Genomic DNA, 19,824 nt, shown 5'->3' on the forward strand with positions numbered 1-19,824 from the left:
ATCCCGGTTTCCGTAGCACTATTTTACTTTGTTTTGAACTTAATTAAAATTTCTTCCATTCCGTGTAAAATTAAGTTTCATTTCGGTACTAAAAAAGTTGCTYGGATAAACTTTCTATCTATTAGTGGCGTGACTAAATTATACAAGCACAAGTGTATATTTATGTACTATATATGTACATACTTAGTGTACACAGAAATATGTATAGATAGACATATAAAGGAATACAGCACAAGTTAGACGCATACAAATACAATTACAATTTATTAAACATATAAAATGTTGTAAAAACATTGTCTAAATGAGAAAAAAGAAATACGAACTGAGTACATACATACATACATACATTTTAAAAATAAAACATATAAACTTTTCGGAATAACGCTTCGTAATAAGTTATGCATTAAAGTTCTGTTCCATATTTACACAAACAAAAACAATTAAAAAGAAACTTGCATGTAAACTGAGGCACTTCTTCGCTTATGGTATATTGGACGGATTACACTGATGGTGTTGATCACTACAAGCTCGTAGATAAACCACTTAAAATAATTATATTTATACTAATACTCTGGTATATTTCTTAATGTAAATAATTTACAACATACTTATGAGATAAAAATTGTTACTAAGTCAAAATATTCGCTCGAGAAAAATAGTAAAATTCTTACCGCAAGCCCGATAAAATTACCTTTATTAATTAATATGTAGTAGTATTAATATTAGAAGTTTGCTTATATTAAAAATAATATTTCTGCTTACACATATGTAGTTTTTGACGTCGATTTAAACTTTTGCCCATATCTAAAGCAAATTTAATATATCATACAGATTTAATAAGAACTTTATCTCAATGGAATATGTTTTATTTATGAAAATATATATATTATTTATAAAAATTCAAAAATAAAAAGTTGCCTTTTATATGGTCTCATAAAAATTTATCTATTAGTTTTTAATAGAATTTTTTAATTTTTTAATGGTACAGGTCCGATCTATAGGTTTAGCTGTAGTGAAGCAAATGATAGTAGATAATTACCTGCCGGCGTTCTTTTCTCTCCAAGAAGCTTCTCTCCACTGTGTGAACTGCCRTTTATCGGACCACTATAGCTACTATACAAACTGAACGGTTGGAGTCAAGTTCTTATATGGAAAACTTTTATTATATAGCTTCTATTATTTGTATTTGTAAAGGTGGAAAAGTTCACGTTTTTTCTTTTTTTAGTAAAAATTTGTATCTTTCTAATGCCATATAGATGTTAAATTTATATAGATAGTTTAATATACTGCCATGAAAAATAATAAATTCTGTATCGGAATGTAGGAAACAATGCAAATGTTGGAATATTAATAATAATAATAATAATATATATATATATATATCTGTCTCTTATACACATCTAGATGTGTATAAGAGACAGCTTGAAAGCAAAAGCAAAGGTGTAAAGGTTTTGTTCAGAAATGTAAGTATATGTAGCTGTAATGTCGTTGTTCGGATATACATATATGTACATATGCATGTGCTAATTTTAATACACAAAAGCGATAGATTCGTTGCTTAGATTCTAAATAGTCCCAAATGCAAGATGGTGAAGGAAAACACTCCTACTGCATAATTAAGTATAAATACTCCTAGTGACAGTAAATATGTAGGAGGTAAATAATTTTTTTAAACACATTTCATACAAAAATTGTCATAAAGCAGGTTATATATGAATATATATGTTATCAGAATAACTAAATGATTTTATGCCTTATTTAGTACTTAAATAATGGAAAGCTTCTGGGCTTTTTAGTTTTTTTAGTGTTCCATTAAAACAAACCTTAATCAAATGTCATATTTTATCGAGAAATGTTTGCATATTAAATAATACATATAGAAATATCAAACCATTTTATATCACTAACTGATTGTTACAATAGCTTTATCTATAACAACTGACCGTCGCCCCCACCTATTGATATATGTATCTCCTAAACAGATGTTTGTGGCACACCTTCAATAACTTGTGTTCTGGCTTGAGGCTTTGTCTGCGATTGAGCAGATGTCGTCATTTGTCCTAAGCGTTGCAACTGCGGTGCCGTTGTTAATATAGTTGTTGTGGGGAGTGTACGTGTGCTGGGCACAGGCGTTGTGCTACGACTAGTGCCAGTGCCGGCACTACTGGGTGCTGTGCTTGTGGAGGGTATGTTTACAGTAGATTTAGGCTTATAACTTCCAGACTCTGATGCGGCTGAAATCGTGGCAGTTGTTGTTGTTATTAAAGGAGTACTCGATATTGGTGTAGGTGTTACTCCCTCACGTGTTAATAACCTTTTTTCTTCGATTTTTTTTGGTTGTTGTGTGATGGAGACAACACCATTATTTTGAGCAACCGGACGAGTGGTGCGAGTATTGCTCAAGTTACTGGTCAATGTGTCACCGTTTGTTTCCTTTAATGAAATCGCCGATTTTAATGACGATTGGCTTCCCGATTTATGTGTCATAGTCAACGAGCTGGGAGATCGAACAGATGTTGTATCGGTATGAATTTTACTCGCAAGCGTCTTGGATGACGGGGAGTCTCGATATTCGTAAATATTATCGCGGGACCGTAACGCGTGATGATTGGCTACCATGTGTGCATTGTCTACACCGCTTTGCTCGTCATCAGGCGGTTCTGTACCGTCAGGATTTATAAAAACATCGTCATCATAAAAATCTGATCGCCTGCGTTAAAGCAAAATAATAATAAAAATAGGATGAACATGAAATGCTGTCATAAATTATAGGWATATAATGATGGAAAACTTACTAAGCTTTGTTAATATGTGAATCGGTCTTATTATTTTTTGATATCAAATCGGTGATATATGGAAGTTGGTAATTAGTTTTGGTTGTGATCAGACTTGTTATTAAATTTTTCATAAAAGTGGGTTATTCACATTACTATAAAATTACATTATTATAAAATTATACTTAATTAATTCCAGTACTAATTTGCTTATTTTATGGTTTAGGACAATAATGATATATGTATTATATAGAAGTGTGTTTGGTTATTGTCCGAATTTTATTTTCTAGTAAAGGAAACGGCTTCGATTGTTATATTATTATATTATTCATACAATTTTTAAAATAAAGAGTAATAACTTCTTGTTTAATTCAATACAATTCTAGAGTGTTAAACCAGAGCCGGTGTCAAGAGATAGTATAAGTATAAAATGCAAGAAAAAGGGAATTCGCCTATTTAGTTCCTTTATTTTTTACGGTTTTATTTCACACTAGCTGACCTCGCAGCCGTTGTCTTGCGTTAAATTATGTGTTTTGAAATGAAAAGAAAGTTAAATATATTATATATTTTTTTCGACGTAACACAGCTTGATAAACAACAGTTTTTGGCTTCTGTTCCGGTGCGTAATTGTACAGAGAAGATAGTTTTCAACTCGTGAGCATGCCATGTATTTTTGGCCGTGTGAAAAATATAGCATTTCCAAATTTATGCCACACATTTCTAGCGACAATCCTAGTGTCCTGATGATTGTCATCTCAAATGCAATTACTTTTTGGAAACTGTATAGGTTTGAACTCAAATGGCAAATCTATAGAACTCAAAGGAATTCGTACAATCATGCATTCTGACCCCTTGTATTCGATAGGTGCTTGCAGGTGGTGAAACATAATAACGACAGATCCAACTTTGAGACGCAAATGATGCGGTGGCATACTAAGCCTCTCCAAAGAATTTAGAAACTCGACTGGATAATTTACGGCGTTGTCTTCATTGTCAAGACGATCTATCGCTTTGTATGAGCGCAAGTCTCCCGGAATTTGACTTTGAATATTCTAGTTTAATTCAACAACATCGGTATTTGTGGCAGCTAAGATTGCACGTGCACTCAAGGAATCGTACTTAGGATAAGTTGGCCAATGTTCGTTTAAATCTTCGTGATAAGTTCATCTCTCGTGAGTTGATAAACGGCATATGGTATTGATTCAAACCACCGGAAGTATCAACCGGTATTGACCCATTTCCAATTCTTAGCGTATACGATAATTGACGAAAATTGAGAAAAAACTCGTAAATGTTAATTTGGTTGCTGGCGGTGTTTCCACTGGCTGTACTGTATTCCCTGGTTCTTTGGCCGTTCTCCAAATTAACTTCGAGACGCATGAATTTAAAAAGTAAATATCCTACAAAGCGCTTTATGTAGTTCACATATCGACCGTATCGTTCAAGACCAAAAACCGACATGTTGCTTTCTTTGGTAACGTACATACTTACACATGTATTTTATCGATTACACCAAACTGCAATACTCAACATTGATATGAGTTTTGAATGTGAATTAGACAATAATGGTGAATATAGTACGATCCATATATTGTCAACTTCGATATTCACTCTTATAAATTGAATGCTGAATGTTTTGCCATTRTCGTCTGRTGAGYGACGCCGATAGAATGGATATCCATCATTTCTAGTTTGTGTTTCCGAAAGAAAGGTACGTGGATACTGTTTCTTGCATTTATTGTCAGACATACATTGCAAYTGTGGTGAACCATATTGGTTTTCATCACTTCGTATAATACTGGATCTTTCTCGGCATCAGGAATTTCCGTATGACTCGATGAATGATTTCATCAATTTGATCCAAAGAATAATGTGCGCGCGCGGCTAACCTCTCTTTTGCCACTCAACAGAGTACATCGTGATGATCGCTTGCTGATTGACCGTGATCCATAATACCGCACGTATGTTATCGCTTCCTGGGAGTACTCGGTCAYGTGCCTTGGGCTGCTAATGTATGTTGATGCCAAAAGAACGTGGACCGATATTAGCGCRACCTCTTCATGCCATCGTAACAAATTTCAATCTGCAATTGATCACTTTGTGTGCAACTTTAAAAAATTTTGGAAGCAAACGAAAAATTTGAACGATTCAAATAATTGAAAAATAAAACTAAAAAAATTTAAAAAAATTGTATGGAAAAAAGTAACTTTTTGGGATTTTCCCATTTTCCGCCTTTTCCTCACGAAAAGCATACATGTTTTTTTTTTTTCTAAACCTTTCCCGATCGACACAGAACAACTTCTGAAAAGTTAATCAAAATTGGTTCAGTCGTTCTCTTAGCGTTACTAATAAACAAACATTAATTCGTTTGTATATTTTTAGGAGGTTTCCGGCAATTATTCGAATTTTTCTTGCCGTACAAACCATCTTTGAACCTCAACGAACATTTAAAAAAAAATAATTGGCCAAATTGATCCAGGCGTTGATGAGTTATGCGCTTAGCAACACATTTYGCGATTCATTTTTTTATATAACATTAGTTCGTGAGTTCATGAACGAAAGTAGGTTTTGTTTATCACGGTGCATAGTTTGCACTAGGACTTGCGTTTCGTTGACACGCATAACTATCAAGTTTTTTGAAATAATTCCAAATATGTTTTGTACCATCAGACGTGCGGATGGATATACTGCCGTAGGGAAATCAGATCATTTCATCTCTTGTGGAATTATTTAACCGGAGAAATCGATTTACCTATGTATGTAAAATTATAGAGATCTTCTTACCTTTTGGCATTGCGCCACATAATACAACAGATCACCACTAAAACGATGAGGAAGAAGCATGCTACGGACATAGTCCAAAAAGCAATTTGCAAAGGCTCTTTAGGCTCCCACCAAAATTCTGTTGTGGGCGGATAAGTAGGCACCAACACGCCGATTACTGTTGGCAAATATTGTGTCCAAAATGCACATTCAGTTTGGCGATAATTGAGCATAATTGATGAGTTGAAAGTGGTATTAATATTCAAATATCGGAGTTCACCTTGGTAGGCACGTTGGAAATGCAAACCTAATACTTGTTGAGGCGTTGGATTGCTGTAAAAGAATTTAATCAAATAAATATAATTTTATCATTTACATCTACATATATATTTATGTACATTATTAAAAACAATTTGAGTATTGAAAGCACATCATGGAAAAAGAAAGAGAGATTTTACAAAGTTATCACCTTTTATTGATATTTTCGATGGAAATATATTTATTATATATATAAAATGGTGACTTACCCATATCTAGCGAAATTTGAATAGGTTTGCATGAAAAAATGACTCATGTTGCGATCGTTGTCGGTCCACACATTCCGCTGTAAATGATCTCTTTTTGGAAAAAACTCAATATCCATGAAAGGTGCGCCGGTAAGAAAATAGTGTTCTATATCATGCGGATATTTGCGCCATTGTGGATAGTTTAAAGCCTCCACAGTGGTATTTAGAACATACATATATACTGGTATTCGCTGTTCCAAAAGTAATTTTACCATTTTGTCAACCGGAGCTCGGTAGTACAAATCGGAAAGCATATTAATGTATTGATCACGTATTATGGAATTATTGTTCGGATCTGGCCAATAGGTATACATATATTTGATGGCTTCATAGACGCCGTTTGGGTTCAGTGTGTAATTATAGCGAAAGACATGTTCGCGGATTTTTTGATCAAAAAAATTGCCATCGATTTCATAATAAGGTGCTAACGATTCATTTTGTGCTACAAAAAAGGCTGCCTCTTGCGTCGTCACTCCCGTCATGTATTGTATACCACGATTAAAGTGACCCTGACGTATGAGGCTTTCTGGCGTTTGTGTAAGGAACCGCCAGTCTTTTTCTCGCCAACCTTCATACCAATCATCACCAGGGATTGTGAAATTGTGATCCAAAACTGGACCCCAAGCAAAAGTGCCCACTTGGGGGGGAAACTCCGCATTGCCTAGCTCATAGAAGCTGCGTCCAGTGCGTAGACAGTTTACTAATTTCCAAGACGATTCGATGGAACAGCCTAGTAGTTGCCCCAATACACGACTGGTATTCTGTGCACGATATTTATCTTGAATTAGCGCCCAATCGGCCATGGCTGCACCTGATTGGGCAATAATTCTTTTCACAATGTTCTTAGTTTGCGGTGCAACCATTAACAGCCCAGCTGAGGCTGCTCCTGCACCAGGACCAAACAATGTAATCGAATCACGATCACCATTGAAGAATTCAACATTATCATATATCCATTTCAGCGCCATAACTTGATCTAATATGCCATAGTTGCCAGGCGAGTTTTCATCAGCGGTGGATAAAAAGCCAAGCGCACCCAGCCTATAATTTATAGTCACAACAATCACATCATAGAAGGAAGCGAGAATATGACCTTGGAAGTGATTCGAAGCGCCATGCACGAATTCTCCTCCATGAATATACACCATAACGGGATATTTTTGAGCGACGCCAGCACCAGTCTGTAAAAAATCGAGTATGTACATACATATTTATAAGTATGTTAATGCATCTAGGACAGATGCTTACCTTTGGGGAAAAAATATTCAAGTAAAGGCAGTCTTCATCCATATCCATAATACCCTTGGTAGCGCCAGTGTACCGTACCGGTTGTGGGCATGCAGGTCCATAGTCAACAGCTTGTAACAACTGCCATCCACGGTGCAAGCGAGGTGGCTTAAAGCGACCTTCGAATGTGGGGGGCAAGGCGTAAGGAATGCCCAAGAAAACCGAACATTCGCCCATCACCCGATCGATAGTTGAATGGTATGGCCTGTAGAATGATTTGGGATCAGGGTTGTCATACATGTAAACTTTGAAGCCCTGCACTTGGCCATAATTGGTCGTGACAAATACATCGCGATCTAATGTCAGCGAGTCACGTCGTTGTTTGCCCTGTAAATCTTCACGCCAGCCGGCCAAAATTCCAGGGAAGGGCGTATGCGCTGCATTCGKGTTATTCTGTATAATGAATGTTAATTAAATGATGAATATCCAAATAATTTATGTGTAAATACTAAATTGTGTATATACGTTTGCTGTATGAATCATTAAGTTGTCATAGATTTTAAGCATTTCATGATGAACGGGATCAAATGGCTCATTGATCTGCGGTTCAATTATTTCAATTTCCAAATTAAAATCATTCATATATGCTGTGCTCAGTGTCAAACATAACAAATGTCCATTTTCATAAGTTTGAAAAATAGATAGAATCATATTAACGTCTACAGAAAATAAAGTGGCGCCTCTGAGTGGCAAGGAAATCATAYCACTGACGAAATCAGCAATTTTCGCCTTACCTGGGTCGATGCCTAGTAAGACAATGGCAAACATTATGTATTCGGTAGGGAAAAGCTTTTCATATATATATATATATCATTTTAAGGCGTCTTGCCACTTTCAATCAGCACTTGTCAGTTAAATTAAAATAACTTGGAATATCAGAAAGCGAAGAATTCAACTAAGCTTAACACAATATACAAAATTATGTTATATAATTTTTAAGTATTTCATAAATTCGGCTTTGACCCTTTATCTATTATATTATTGTATTTTGCCTGAAAAATGATACAGTAATCAAAAACTAATAATCAGCAAAAAATGGTAAGTGTTCATAATTAATTTTTTTTTTTAATTAATTCTTTAAATTCTATGTCGGCTCCCCTCAAATTATCTAACTTGGCCCCAATACACTTGTACGATTTTCCCATCTATTTCCGGAATAGCCTACATTGCGGACAGTAATTTCTTCTATTAACTTAAAACGGTTTCTCCGGAGCGGCCGTTTGATTTTGCTGAATAGCTAGAAGTCACAGTTGCGGCACGATATTACTTGAAAATTTCGCGAAAAACTCATGATGATCAATTGCAATATGCGACGGTGCATTATCGTGACTCAAAAACCAAGAGAGGACTGTCCATAATTTCAACATATTTTTACSTACGCTTCGCGACGCTGTTTTCCAAAAACATTGAATGATTTTGTAAAAAATCGTGCTTTCACTTTTTTACTTTTGCTTTTGCAAAATGGTTTTCACTGACGACACCAGTAAGATGTCAAAAACACTTTCGGCTCCAGACCGTACACAAAATTTAATAGAACTTCTTTGTTGAACGATATCACTCATCGTAAAAATCGCCGAATGCACTTTATGTACTTTAGAATGACAAGCGTTTACTGAACACTAATGATTATCTTGATGTGATTTTTGGCACAGATTTACTGAAAGTCATACCACCCTAAAAAAAATATATATATACTATTAAATTAAAAAGTCTTGCTATTTTTTGCCCACATTAGTACACAGTTAGACAAATTTAGAAGTTGAATGAGAAAACTTYGGCATACTACTTGTAATATATGTACATATACTGATAAATTTGAAATCAATCTTGGRTTATCACTACTATCAGTAAGCTACAGTTTTGTAGCTGTATTGTTTCGTTAAAACACAAATACACTATGCCTACGTGCAAGAGTCTTGAAGTTTATGTACATACATGAAATTTACTATTAGAAAATCCTATTAATTCGCTGACAGTAATTGCTGAGCAGCTGTATAATTTTTTTATTATATACATACATCCATATGCTATAAATACACAMAATATCTTTATTGTTGTAAAACTGTGTTTCTGTCTTTGCTAATTGAATTAATTTGACACTGAAAACTTAATATGTTTAACGTTAATATTTGTATRCGGGTGTATGCCATTAGAGTAAAAATTACCATTTGCAAAAATGGTTATAAAATGGAATAGGAAATCTAATTATAACCTAAATTCATTTGTCCATGGGGTYCTCAGAGTAAATGGCATTAAAAATTGGGACATAGATAGTGTGATGATGGTAATGACCAATTATATATGTGTATGGGAAGATATTTAACACCAGAAGTGGATTCTCGGAAAAAATGAAAGCAGAAAGATGAATTATAATGATGCAACGGATCTGCAAGAGCTCATTAATACACACATGAAAATGGTAAGGATCTAACAAAAGAAATAAAATAAAAAAAGTCAACTGCTCCGTTAAAAAATTGATTACAWATTAAACAAGTAAGAAATAGCTAAGTTCGGGTGCAATCGAACATTTTATACTCTTGCAACTTGCAAAGCCAATTAAATACTTTAANTTGATTACAAATTAAACAAGTAAGAAATAGCTAAGTTCGGGTGCAATCGAACATTTTATACTCTTGCAACTTGCAAAGCCAATTAAATACTTTAATATGTACAGTAAAGTCAGCCGAAAATCCTGACATTAGTTAYGTAGAGGCCAAGCCAAGYTTTCGCTCATATTTATATATTTTAACTCACATATTGGCCAATATATGTTGTACAAAGTCACCYCGAAGTTCGAAACTCTTTGTATTAAGTATATGGRGGCTAAGGGAAGTATTGACCCGATTCAACCCATTTTTGACATACAGACATACCATTTTAATAAAACGATTATCTTTTAAGTTTATTTATATGTATYACACATTGATCAACAATTTGATATACGAATTTAAGAAATTAAGAAGAATGCTACGTACTAAATTTTGTCTAAATTGGTGAGCGGATCCCGAGATATGGGATTTCACCAAAAAGTGGGCGATGTCACGCCCATCGTCCAATTTTCACACCAGCTCCCATGAAGCGTCTTGCGTATTTAGTTATTGATTTATCGCTGTTTTAGTAGTTTTTAACAGTAGCGTTATATGGGGAGTGAGCAGGTGAGATTTCAAATGCAATGAGGATTAATTAATAAAAATATAACACGTGAATTGTTATTGAAATTACCTTTTATTATTAAGCTAAAAATTATGCCTTTCAGGGAAATTTTTCTCTSCAAGTACCTATAGGATCATTTTAACCCATAAATTTGATAATATTATTATTAGATTATCTATTATATCACTAACCTCCCAGAATTAAATTTATCTATGGTAGATAATTTCCTGAGGTTTTTTCGCGAGGTAATAATGTCTGTCCTGTTCGTTAAACTTGTCGATAAAAATCTTCTTTCATCTATGGTGTAACGACTTACCGGATCAAATCGAAATCGATCTTCGTTGGGCATGCCCTGTGGATATTGCCCAGGTGAATTTCTACCAGGATAGTTCGTACCGTAACCGTTAGGTAAGTAATGTCCATACCGGCGATCATTAAATATGTATGTTCTAGATAATTAAAAGCGGTTAACTAGAGTCTATATTATTTTATTTTTAGCTAGATTTGTACTTTACCTGTAATCTGGATCACCTGGATTCGGCCAATTATAATCATTGACGCCGGGTCGTGAAAAGAACCGTGGATCGCGAGTTTGCGCGTTGATGCCACAAACGTTGCTTAATACTAAATAGAAAGCTATGACTAACATTGTAGTAATCTTCAGTTTATCACGATATTTAAAATTTTGAATTCGAATGACTTTTGTACTTCTAGACAATTGAGCGACAGTTTTTTGGGCTTCATTGTCGATTATGTGGTGATTTCTACACATCCGTTTTTTGGTATATATATGTGTCCTTTTATTTTTAGTGAACATATTATATATTTTGAAAAGGTCTGACGCCTTTTGTCGTTTATTACAATCAGACTGATAGCTTTATAAATAACTAGTATTTCGAGTGAATGGAAAAAGTTCTTATCGTAACTAAATATCTGAAAATAAAGATTAAAGTTATTTTGTATTATTGTTTTCAAAAAGTGGCGAAGAATAAAATCAGACGGTTAAATTCAGAAATGTATCCATATATCTTATGTTAAGCATTCATGCATTCATATAGCTAATATGGTAACTTAATTATATTTTAAACACCTTGGATGTCTATAGACATTGAAAATCTCGTAAAGGATATTAAAATACTCGAAGATGATTTTCAACTTAAGACAAAGTGTGTCTATTCGTTGCATAATACTAAGGTAAACATCAAAATCGAGACGAAAGGCCACTAATYATTATAGTAGGATTGTATGTAAGGTACCTTAATGAAGCCCAGGGAATATTTTTTGAGTATRTGGCATATAAAAAGTATGTGGGATAAGCAAAAATAGATAAAATGGAGTCGTTACTTAGCCCGCTCTCATACAGTTAGTACCTATCTCGTTTCRATCTTAAGTTATTTCCCTGGCTTTCATTCCTCCAAGTTGCAACAGTATAAAATATTCGTTTACACCCGAACTTACCCTTTCCTTACTTTTTAATACCATATATTAAATAAAACTATATTATGGTAATGTATTGTAATATTATTCAACTATGTTTCGTAAACTCCGTATTAAGAGTGCCACTATCATTCGCACTATTATCGGAATTTAATTTCACCGGTTTTTGATTATGAAATGAACTTTGGGTCAGAGCAGAAACATACCTATGTGGCTTCAGAAAATACATTTTATTTTTACAAAACTTAAATTTCRTTAAACGGTACCATAATTCGGTTTAATTTTTTGTCCATAGAATATATTGTGACAGAATATGATTGTGATCTTGGTTTGAATAATCCATCCTTTCATTGAGAATTTAGTTGCAATTCCTCAACTTGTATCCATCATAGTCCAAGATATAATTGATTGGTCAATCAGACATATCACGTTTTTCGCAACCTCAGTTAGCCAGTTTTTATTGGACAATTTGAAGGATAGARTCATGTCTAAAAGTTCACGCAATTGAGAAAATCTCTCTRRGCGCCATTCACTTGGGCTAAACCTAATTATAAATGAACTTAAATTTGTTCGTTCAGTGTGTATGACAGCTATATGCTCTAATTGTTCGAAAGTAATGAACGAGTGTAAAACTTCCGATTGTTATCTCTAAAGCTGAGAGATTAGTGCGCGTACGGCATGGCTCAATCGACTCCGATCGTCACACTGATCATTAAATATACTGTAGGGTCTTCGACGTATCGTTCTGCGCGTTACAAACTTCATAGCAAACTTACTTTATTTAATAACTTCAGGACATGTTCAATCAACCTAGTAACGCTTAGTTATATACCAAAGATTTACTGTAAACCTTAACAACTCTTACAACAATGGTGTTTTTATCATCAGAAAACATTGTTTTTATTAAAACTTGAAATGCACTTTTTGCCATTGTAAAAAAAAACTGTCTCATTTTGTGACTAATAACTAAATCTTCTAAAATGCGATTGAGAATGACGTTAAAAATGTTCGCTCTAAATTGAAACTAGATATCTTCGAAACTCGTTTTTTAAAAAACGCGTTTAAAGATTCGAGATATACTTTGAATATCGACTTAAATTTTTTCTTTTGATTTTTGATAGTATGTTTATTATAGTGTATAGTATCCGATAATGCGACAAAAAAAAATCGACTTTTTAAAAAATTCACACTGAGATTTAATTTTTCAAGATTTAAGATCAGAAAATATATTCCAATTGTATGACAATCAAAAAACTCTTAGTTCGGTGTATTTTTTATGTCATTATAAATAAGGAGACGGTAACTATTATTTTATGATATGCATTTCACAATCTAATAGCTCTTGATTTTTGTACCAAGTAACAGTTTCTATTTAAATTGGTTACTACTGTTTTGTTAGCGTAATTTTCCCGTCTGAAATAGCAATTTGGAACTTGTAAGACTCAAGCTACATATACTATAAGCCACCGAAATCAATATGTTATCTCATTCTGAACATTTTGTTATACCTTTATAATTCTATTACAATTATATTAGGGAGTTAATACCGGACAAAAGATTAATAACTACTACGAATTTATGAGACACATGTAAGAAAGAGCTGAGTGCTGCGAACTCAAATATTCGGTACATTGGCAGAAAGTCAAGCAGAGAATCTTGAAGTATTATTAAGTATATATTAGGGATATGATATTTAGACCAAGATTTATACCGATATGCCAATACATTTCCAATTAAATAGCAACCATATGGGTCTATATAAACGCCCTAATATGCTATGCTGAAATGACGCAAGTAAATATGTATAGTGAAACTGTGGTAATGTGAAGATCGATTCCTTCTTTTTCGGAAGCTTGAAAATTCTTATATTAGTTATATGCGAGTTGGGTGAAGTATGAGAGCTTTTTATCCCGGGTACATTATTTTTACATAGAAATTCTCTCTGAATATTGGTAAGAACGATACTGCCGGTATGGTTAGAATCGTTATGTATCGGTCACGACCATTTTTAGATGAGAGATACCTTTAAGGCACTATTTATGGAAGATTTATATGCTGTAAAGTAAAAGAATCTCAAGGGATTTAGTATTGTGTTAAATGGGTAGTAAATCGTTTGTGGTTTGATTTGGACTATTTACAAACTCTGACATAAAAGTATTTATAAAATGTTATGCTCCCAATTTATTTGAATTAATTCGAGTATTATTATTAAAAGAAAGTGCCAGAAATTCATGTTCAAAGCGAGTTTAGTTTATATGTATGTATGTATATCAACTTCCTGGATTAACGGACCGGAATATATAATCATCTAGGATAGTTAAAATTGTTAAGAACACTCGTTAGGTACGCAGAATTTTGATAATCTGTGCAGCATATTGTAAGAGTTTACAAATCTGAAACAGTATGTAGTGAATTAGTTCAGTACATTTATATTTGGAAAGACTATTACACCTGCGAACGTTTATGCCTAATTTATACGGATATTGTGTTCATATAAATTAATTGGTGTAACTTTAATTTGCTAAATAATTAATTATTGAAATAATTTCCATTTTGACATGTATTTATTTATATATAAGTGTAACAAATGTATGTATGCATGTACTTATATAGTACATATGTGTACAATGTGCCATACAAATAGTGAACATGTTGCCGCTGTCTATGGTTCACAACTTCGCTGCCGTATATCAATCGCAGTTGTGTTGGGAATTAGCATTGTCAACATACTGATATATTCATTTAAACATTCATATGAATGTGCATACACCTTTATAGCTTTAAGGTTTATCTTTACTTTACAAATACTTCTAGACTTCGCCATTAAACAAAATAAAGTAATGGATGTTTATTCACTCACTTAATATACTTTCTTTACGAAGTGGTGGTACAGACCACTTGTATTAATGATAACAATTTTTTCAAAACTATAAACTAGTTGTTTCGATCACGCATGTGCAGATGTGTGTGTGTACATATGTGTTAATAAAAGAGTTACCTCTGTTTCAAGCGAAATTGTAGAACCGGAGCACCGTAAGCATTTGCGGCAACGCCCAAAATAGCGTTAAAATCGCCTTTGTTGACAGCGTTTTCTTTAAGTTTAACATTACGAATTACAAAAGCACAATCACATACACAAACTGTGACACATTTAAATTCACGACTGCGATCGCTTGGGCAGCGCTGTTAGTAATGCACTGAGTCCCACTTGTTTGATTCTTGCTAACAGCAGCATCGACGTCGCCACGGTGTATTGGCCAACGCGATGAACCAAAAGTTACAACATTCCATGAAAAGGGTTGACTATATTCACTGGTAACACAACTTTATTTCCATATGTTTATAACGTCAATTCACACAGACCAATTCATATAAATATTATATGTATTCACACGCAACGCACTCTCACTAGCCACTATTCCATACACATAGCGCAGTTTTGTTAACACAAAGACTTTGTTACTATTTTTGGTATGTGTTTGATATTGTAGAAAATTATTCACCGTTTCGATACCTTATAGAGGCATACCGTTGTTTATTCAATATTTCAGTGAAATTTAATTCAATAATTTTTAACTTTTCGCAATCAAATTATATTTTAATAAAAAAGTCGCAAACTACCAAATAAATTAGACACGTTAACGTTTTACTTACAAGCTCTACTGTCGTTTGACGCGAGTAATTTCCAACTGAATAGCTGGTTATAACACTGCCATATATGTATTTGCCTAATTGTTTTTCTTTGCTACTCTCAGTTGCTAATGCTAAGTTGCAGTGCTTGCTGATTGAACTTAGCACTCTCCTCTGAGTGTACGCTTAGTACTCAGTTCGTTTATGGCTTCCTCTCACATTAACCAACATTGAAAACTTTCAGATTATTAATGCTTGGCTCTCCAACTGGTTATCATGCACTTAGAAATACTTGTATGTACTTTAAAATATTTTTTTAACTGCTACGGGTTCTGACAATTCCTTGGCATTTGCTAGAGATAAAATCGCGAAAACGAGATGACGCTTACCAAACTTATTACATAATGTTTCAATTCAAATATTTAGCTTATATCTTAGTTTTGAACGGCCTCCAAGCTCCGTCAAATTTTTCCCTTACGATGGAAATAACCCCACCCATGGTTAACAAAAAACATTAAGTTGCGCTTGCTTAATTCCTTAGCTTTTTTTATTTAAATTAATCCGTTGATCGGGTAATTATCGCTGCGTTGTAATAAAAATAATTTGTGAAGTGTTTTTTTTGAAGCACTGAGGGTTWACGTATTGTAGGGCTCGATAGCGTATTGTTAACATATTCTAAAATATGTTTTTCTTTGTTTACAATTCCACAAATTCACTCAGAAATATTGATTTTTTTCTTCTTTTCGCTACGTGGCGTCAATTGGATATTCCAAGCGTAGTCAGGTCCTTCTCCACTTGGTCCATCCAACGGAGTGGAGGTCTTCCTCTTCCTCTGCTTCCCSCGGCGGGTACTGCGCCGAATACTTTCAGAGCTGGAGTGTTTTCGTCCATTCGGACAACATGACCTAGCCAGCGTAGCCGCTGTCTTTTAATTCGCTGAACTATGTCAATGTCGTCATATATCTCGTACAGCTCATCGTTCCATCGAATGCGATATTCGCCGTGGCCAACGCGCAAAGGACCATAAATCTTTCGCAGAACTTTTCTCTCGAAAACTCGCAACGCCGACTCATCTGTTGTTGTCATCGTCCAAGCCTATGCACCATATAGGAGGACGGGAATTATGAGTGACTTATAGAGTTTGGTTTTTGTTTGTCGAGAGAGGACTTTGCTTCTCAATTGCCTACTCAGTCCGAAGTAACACCTGTTGGCAAGAGATATCCTGCGTTGGATTTCCAGGCTGACAATATTGCTGGTGTTTACGCTGGTTCCAAGATATACGAAATTATCTACGACTTCAAAGTTATGACTGTCAACAGTGACGTGAGTGCCAAGTCGCGAGTGCGACGACTGTTTGTTTAATGACAGGAGACATTTCGTCTTGCCCTCGTTCACTGCCAGACCCATTTGTTTTGCTTCCTTGTCCAGTCTGGAGAAAGCAGAACTGACGGCGCGGGTGTTGAGGCCGATGATATCAATATCATCGGCATACGCCAGCAGCTGTACACTCTTATAAAAGATTGTACCTGCTCGATTAAGTTCTGCAGCTCGAACTGTTTTCTCCAGCAGCAGGTTGAAAAAGTCGCACGATAGGGAGTCGCCTTGTCTGAAACCTCGTTTGGTATCGAACGGCTCGGAGAGGTCCTTCCCGATTCTGACGGAGCTTTTGGTGCTGCTCAACGTCAGTTTATACAGCCGTATTAGTTTTGCGGGCATACCAAATTCAGACATCGCGGCATAAAGGCCGGGTTATTGATTTTCCAGGTCTAAAGCCACAGCTCCAATCAGTTTGGTGACGGCGGGCTTTAATCTTTCATACAATACGCTGGATAGAACCTGAATTTTTTTTATTTTTAAAAATATAAATTTCCTATCAAACTATTGTTTTTTTTGTGGAGATAACATGTTTTCGGTGGCATACATAACATACACGTGCCTTATGATAATTGATATTGATCGGATAATGCGTCCGGAAGAGACATTGATGCAGATCTGAAATTGATTTTTTAACCTTGACGTTGACCGCTGAGAAGATTTTAAACTATAACATTACATGTAAGTATTGTTAATTAATGATATTGAAKTTTTATGTTATTAACTCATAATGGCATTGTTGCGAATTGTTAGGGGAAATAAGTATTTACAGAGCTCGGACTCTCCTTAGAACTCCGGGCCCGGGAGATTTACGGACTGCACGTGACCCATATAGTACTATATACATATATTCTAGGTAAGTGTGCTATTAAAAACGATAATTTAAATGATCTTAATTTAGAAAATCAAGTAATTCAAGTTTGATGGTTAACTAAATGGTTAAATAAAGCAATTAACTTTTTTACATATGACTCAATGTCTCAATCAATCAAATTGTTTTAGCCCAATAYCCAAGTAAGTCTCGTAGGAAGAAATTTAATTAAAAGAATAATAATGTTTACAAAGTTAATACGAAGACAAAAATTTATGATGTAGAAAGAAGAAGTTCTTATTGTGTGAGAGGCAGGTTCTTTCACCAAATAAGTACAACTTAACTTGGGAAAATGTTGATGTGTGATTTATGTATGTACTATGTAGGTATCTATGTATATATGTAAGTAAACTCATTTGAAAGAACCCTTCTGCTGAAATACTGCACGTAATTTCAGACATTCATACAAGTATGCACTTATATATGTACATACATATTTAAGTGAAATAATTAGAAATTATGCAAACGCCTTTATACTGCGATTACTAATATACTTACATATGCCCTTTGTTCAGCACTAAACAGCATGTAGTTTCTTCAATGACAATAAATACGGTCGACTTTTTTTTGACCCACCAATTAAAATTAAATTAGTGCTTCACGCGCCTATGACCTCTGGAACTGAAGATACTGTTCGAATCGCTCTTATGTTCATTAATTAAAATAACTACGCTGGTTGACTTTTTTTAACGTGCAACACTGTGCATAATTCGATATTCAATAATAGGAAAAGAATAATGTAAATCAATTATGTACACATACATATTTAATGTAAATAATATATTGATATTAGAAACTTTAGTTAAAGTCAAAAGCTTTGTTGCGGGAAATTGTTAAATATTCCTTACATACTTTTCTTAGTCAAGATTCTTCTTTTATTTTACTACGGTTCACGCAAGTGAGGAAAGTTCTTTGATCGCCATTCACTTGGGAGTGGCCAGAAACGATTCTTTTACATATGACTCAAGCAGCTCACGACTTCCGGTCCTTGACCAAGTATCCTCTCGGTAGCCTAAGAACAACAGCTAAAGYGAGAAGGCGAAATATCCCCTGCATAGGGTTATGCGCTGGGTTTGGGACCCGCCACTTAAAAAAAAAAACACCCCCAATGAAAACGCAACAACAGCCTCGGATGAGAGACCCCACTTTTTGATGACGACCATGGCAAACGAAATAAGGACTACGAATTGAAGGCATGCACCTGGAATGTCCGGTCCCTTAATTGGGAAGGTACCGTTGCGCAGCTTGTTGATGTCCTCGTAAAAATAAAGGCTGACATCACCGCCGTCCAAAAAATGCGATGGACGGGACAAGGACAGAGACGAGTAGGTCCTTGTGGCATTTACTACAGTKGCCATATAAAGGAGCGCAAGTTTGGTGTGGGATACGTGGTGGGAGAGAGACTCCGTCGCCGAGTACTATCATTCATTCCGGTGAATGAACGTCTAGCCACAATCCCCATTAAATCGAGGTTCTTCAATATATCGCTGATTTGCGCCCACGCCCCGACGGAAGAGAACGACGATGTGAGCAAGGATGCCTTTTATGAGTGCTTGGAACGTCAACAACTCGGTATAAGGGAACTGTGGGACGGCATTTCAAACTCCCTACGTACAGCTGCAACCGAAACCTTTGGTTTTTGGAAAGTGCAAAAGAACAGCTGATACGACGAGGAGTGCCATGTCGCAGCGGAGAGAAAACAGGCTGCCTACCTCGCAACGTTACGATCGACCACAACACGTGCGGGATGGGATAGATACCGAGAGTTGAAGAGGCAAGCGAGAGGCATTGGCAGACAGAAAAAGAAAGAAGCCGAAATGCGTGAATACGAAGAGCTTGATAAGCAGGCCGACAGGGGTAATGCTCGAAAATTCTAGAAAAAAATGCGGCGGCTTACAGAAGGTTTCAAGACCGGAGCATACTCTTGTAGAACTCCCAAAGGTGATCTAGTCACCGATGCCCAGAGCAT

General features: G+C 35.1%; 1 protein-coding gene across 2 annotated transcripts; it reads right to left on the reverse strand.

The window, feature by feature from the left end:
- Window positions 1-1,824: 1,824 nt before the first annotated feature.
- On the reverse strand, window positions 1,825-15,653 carry LOC108971129 (neuroligin-2). Of its 2 annotated transcripts, XM_018936977.1 has the most exons (7): window positions 14,979-15,653; window positions 11,059-11,476; window positions 10,860-10,992; window positions 7,352-7,783; window positions 6,065-7,284; window positions 5,559-5,870; window positions 1,825-2,710 (listed from the first exon to the last, which is right to left on the reverse strand). In XM_018936977.1, the coding sequence occupies exons 2-7, from the start codon at window positions 11,358-11,360 to the stop codon at window positions 1,975-1,977; spliced, it is 3,135 nt and encodes a 1,044-aa protein (XP_018792522.1). In that variant the 5' UTR covers window positions 11,361-11,476; window positions 14,979-15,653; the 3' UTR covers window positions 1,825-1,974. The 2 variants fall into 2 exon arrangements, with proteins under 2 accessions (XP_018792522.1, XP_018792523.1); XM_018936978.1 differs by lacking the exons at window positions 10,860-10,992; window positions 11,059-11,476; window positions 14,979-15,653 and adding an exon at window positions 8,770-8,907.
- Between the last annotated feature and the right edge of the window lie 4,171 nt (window positions 15,654-19,824).

This window comes from Bactrocera latifrons, unplaced genomic scaffold (assembly GCF_001853355.1).
Source record: "Bactrocera latifrons isolate USDA-ARS-PBARC rearing strain unplaced genomic scaffold, ASM185335v1 scaffold_325, whole genome shotgun sequence".
Taxonomy (NCBI): Eukaryota; Metazoa; Arthropoda; class Insecta; order Diptera; family Tephritidae; genus Bactrocera; species Bactrocera latifrons.